Below are 4836 nucleotides of genomic sequence, written 5' to 3' on the forward strand. Positions count from 1 at the left end.
AATAGACCTTGACTTCAGTTTAAAATATGAAGACCCCGACTTTGATGGAAAACTTACATCCCTCTCTGACATTGATGAGTTGCCACAGAAAGCGGTTGTGCATGTGTCTTTTGAGCAAGATTCCAGCTCTGTTGCCTCAACAGAAACAATCTCAAGTGTATCATCCTCAGAACGTGGGAGAAGATGGCCTTCAGTTTTTTTTTCAATTCCCACATTTTCTTTGGATGTTGAATTGAAACTTCGGGAAGGTAATACTGAATTTGAGAAGAACAACAAGTATCTTCAGTTAACAAGAGATGTAAAACATGACATTTTAGAAAAGCTAGCATCTGAGATGTATGGCTACAAGGCTTATCCCAGTGATAAGGAGATAGCAATGGTAGCTGAGGCTCTTGTGTTAAAATATCCTTGCTTGAAGGAAGCAGGATCTGAAACTGGCTGGAATGGATGGAAGAACAGCCTAAAGTTTAAGATGGGCAACTATAGGAGCAAGATGAGAAGGGCTGGATGTTCAGAGATCACAGTGAATGCTGGAAAAAGAAGTAGAATGAATCCTGACAATGAATCTTCACATTCAAATATTAAAAGACCCAAACGAGCGGAGGTAAACTTTCTGCCCAACTTTCCCCAAGGAGAAAATCCCTCAACCCTTGAACAGCTGAGGCAGAAAGTTGTTGATGAAATGAAGAAAGCTGAGAAGAACTTGCCGCTTATAAAAAAGATGATGCAAACCACATTTGCCCTGCGGCGACAAACCATAGTAAAGACATGCCCACCAGTGAAAGAGCTCATGGAACTCTGGCCTGCACTCAAAATGGAATCTGAGGTAATGTAGTAGCACTTTTTCCTGTTATTTCTTTTTTTGACAACATATACCACATTCAGGGGCTGTTTTCTGCCTTATGGATGGGTAGTGTATTTGCCAGATTCACATAGTTAATATGGCTGTGTTGTCTGTCTGTCTTTGTTTTAAAATGTAGGTGTATGCAGAGTTCCAACGGATTACAAACCAGAACCTGCCCAACACATTCTACTCTGAGCTTGACCGACATCTTCCTAGACTGATGACCCTGTTCAGACAGAAGGCAAGCAGAACCGGGAAGACGTCAGACGCTTTGACTGAAATCCTGAAAATCCATGATGAACAGGTAAAAATATTGTTATACCTATTTTATGGGTCTATTTCTTAAAGAGGAACATTGGAAAACATTTGAAAAGTTTGATGATTCAAATGAGCTTTCAATACAACAACTTGTCCAGGTTTTTTGGTATGTGTCTGATTTTGTATATCTGATTGTAATGTTTACCAGTAAATAAGTTATGTACAATTCTGTTTTTATCTCCTTTTATATAGGAGGTTCATGACATACACACCAAGCGTGTTACTGTTCTTCATGCCCTTCCTGTGTATCTACGTGAGGACGTCTCTGAGTTTTTCAAGACCTGCACAGTAAGTTTTATTTTATTTTTTTTAATCTCACGACTATATTAAGTAAACAGTTCATATGAATACAGACATATTTACACGCTTACCCTTCCTCAGTCTTTCAAATCACATAGTTTGTGTGATTTGAAGAGATTAGAAGCGATTTTTCTTTGACCTCACTGTAAAAAAAAAAAAAACTTTGGTACTAGATAATTTTGATTAAAGCAAAGTGTTTTTATAGGTTTTTTTAGCATAGTATCAATTTCTTGTTTACTGGTAGCTTAGCTGGGTCCTGTAGAACACTGATCTTCTGTTTAAAATCATACTGTAGTTTGTTCACACAACAATTAAAATCATTAAACTTTCTGTCAGTTGGTCTGAAGCAATATTGTTTGTTAAATCTCATGACTAACTAAATGCCTTTATCTTTGCACTAAACCTGCTGTAAATATTTTTGTCAAAAATCTTAATAAAAAATCTTTAATCCTTTTATATCCATTTTATTTTGTAGGACACATCTGATGAGCCTGACCTTTTAGATGTTTCAGTAGCCCTCCTCACAGTCGTCAAAGATAATGACACAGGTCCAGTTCACTTCCAGCCTGTGAAAATCTCTGTTGTCATTGAAAGCGAGATTGTGGGCAACCTCCCCAGATTTGCTGATGCCGTCCTGGTAATGTTTGGACTGATCTATGCACTACACCTCAGCTATCCCAGGGGACTGACCAACACTTTTGAATTCATTCAGAAGATTTTACTTGGTCTTGACGATGGTAAACTGTCACCCAAGTTACAGAGTCTCAAAAATGACTTGATGCGCATGTAGACATTTATCAGAATAATTACTAAGGCCTGGCAGTTCCTTTGTAGTTCAATGTAGATTATTTCTGTGAAAATAATGGTTAAAATGTTTCTGCACCAGTTGTTTTCCCACAATATGCACAGTGTGCCTTTTGTATTAATGTTATTTGGCATTAATACAACTCTTGTTCTTGAAAGTTAAGTACTGGGTAGTACTTGATAATTGTATGTGTATTTTAGTTGTAAATGGTACATGTTAAGTTTCAGGCAGGTTCATAAATTTGTAATTTTAGAGGTGCTATTTTAATCTGGTGTTCAGGTTTTAGCCTAGTGCATCTCTGAATTGTTTTATGCTTCTGTCTTAAATTAACACTGCAGTGTTAAATAGAAGAGGGCAAGAATTCAGTGTAACTCACTGTAACTTAAACTTTACTTTGTTTGTACTCAAAATATTTGAGGCAATGAGTTGCCACAAAAATTTTAAGTTTTGAAACATGCGATTTTGAGTCTTGTGTGTGAAAGCTTTTGAGTTACTTGTACTTGTAAAACAAATGACAAAGACTAATAAATATTGAGTTGATGCTACTTAAAAATGGTTCTTTGTGTACTTATTTTTTTTTGTAATGTTAACTTAATACCATGAGAAAGGTTAAGAGAAATTTTAAGTCACTATAACTGAAAATATTTAAGTTGATTTAATAACTAGTTTTAATTTAACTGTAATTAAAATGTTTATGTAGCATATAATCCAAATATTTAACCTTTTTGAAATATTTTTTTTAAGTTCATGAACTTAAAAACATTGAGGCAACGAGTTACATCAATTTTTTTAAGTTCTGCTTACTAATTTGGTTTTACAGTGTACTGCTTTGGAGCCTTTTGATATTAAGGTGAATAACACAGGTGAAAAATTAAGGTGAAAAAAGAGACAGATGCATTGACAGCAGTCGTGGCCACACTTTGGACTGGGAGTGTAAGAGCAAAGGAAACTGAATCCACTATGTTCTGTCCTGTAAATTTTTATTAAACACCACATGACACACATACGAGTCCTGTTTTAACTTTCAGGGCTGATGGTCTGCAGCCTGGCTTGTGTTCTACAGTGCAGCGCAGGTGCAGTCACTGTGCTGAGCCCGGCGTTATATTAATGACGCAGCCTTTCACACTGACCAGTGAGAAATAACCTTGAAAATGACTGTGCTCTTTGTGGTTCTCCTTTTTTCTTACCACCAAGCAAGAGACTAAACATATTTTCTACTTATCAGTTATCAGAAATCAGAAATGTCATGCAGTAATCAGAGGTTAGACAGCAAGAATGACTTTTGTATTTTTATCTTTTGTCAATCTTTTATCCAGCGACTACTAATTCTCATCGGGGTCTGGAGAGGGTGGGACCTGTCCCAGGAAGCACAGAGCACAGGCCTGCATGGGATGCCATTCCACACAAGCAAAAACAATTAAGATGGTCAGATTTGCCTCACTGTGTGATTTTGACTGAAAGATGAACTAAGCACAGTCTTGTGTGTATAAAAATGCGTAGATTCATTTAACTTTAACAATGAGATTCAGCAACATGACCTTATAGTGTTAATGATCGGTATCTTACTGGTATTAACTGAATTATGCAAAATTCTACATTATTCTATATTATTGCACCCAAATTGTTCATACTGACTAAATGTAATTACTGACATCCTGGACATACTGCTTTTTAGGTTTGAATTTAAAATGTTAGTAGACAAATTCATGCTGTCAATAACATCTCACTTGCTCACCCACTTTTAGATAAAAATACCCTTTGTGGTTTTTCTAGTGAAGCAGTGGGCCTGAGCTGAGGACCTGATGGTTGTGTGGTTTTCGCTCACTGAGAAGAGAGACACAAACACCCTGCTCTCAGTCGGTCAGTCTTCCTGTAAAATGCAGAGGTGAGACTGCTAGTGGAAAATTACTGACTGCAGCGTCAACAACACATATAAACAGCAGCACAAACAAAATGTTCCACAAATGCAGGACATCTGTATGCTTACAGCACACATCAGACACGCTGACCCTCAGCACTGAGCTCCTCCAGGCTCTGTGCTCTCCCTCTTCTCTTCAATTTCTACACAAATCACTGCTGCTCCAGTGAAGATCCTGAATTTTGCAGGTGATACTACTGTGTTTGCCATCATAACTGAAGGTGATGAGTCTGCCTACAGACTGGAAGTCGTACAGCTGACCATCCAGTTCTGAACTCACATTATCCCAAATGTCCACATGCTTAGACTCCTCTCATCATCAGGGAGGAGCGTCCCTTGGCACTGTAGAGTAGATGGATGAGAGCAGGCTGATAACAAGGCTGTCATCAATTTTATGTGACACCTCTCACCCCCCCAGCAGACTATGGAGGCCCGTAAGGGCAGCTCCTTCAGTAAGAGACTCAGACACCCGGCGTGTGACAGAACGGTACCGCAGGTCATTGGGCCCCACAGCAGTCAGGCTTTATAATCTGCACTCTGCTCATTGAACTTTTCCCCTGTTCACTGTCTTCTGATACAGTTTCTATCTGCTGCTGATCTGCAATATTGTTCCTCCTTATTCACTGATGTGCAGTGTTGCATTGAGCCAGT

General features: G+C 38.2%; 1 protein-coding gene across 1 annotated transcript; it reads left to right on the forward strand.

Moving 5' to 3' along the window:
- The first annotated feature begins 384 nt into the window (after window positions 1-384).
- Window positions 385-2822, forward strand: LOC125730659 (uncharacterized). The gene is made up of 4 exons (XM_049005815.1): window positions 385-826; window positions 981-1148; window positions 1355-1450; window positions 1938-2822. The coding sequence occupies exons 1-4, from the start codon at window positions 473-475 to the stop codon at window positions 2250-2252; spliced, it is 933 nt and encodes a 310-aa protein (XP_048861772.1). The 5' UTR covers window positions 385-472; the 3' UTR covers window positions 2253-2822.
- The last annotated feature ends 2014 nt before the right edge of the window (window positions 2823-4836 follow it).

The sequence above is a fragment of the Brienomyrus brachyistius genome, unplaced genomic scaffold (assembly GCF_023856365.1).
Source record: "Brienomyrus brachyistius isolate T26 unplaced genomic scaffold, BBRACH_0.4 scaffold1404, whole genome shotgun sequence".
NCBI classification, from domain to species: Eukaryota; Metazoa; Chordata; class Actinopteri; order Osteoglossiformes; family Mormyridae; genus Brienomyrus; species Brienomyrus brachyistius.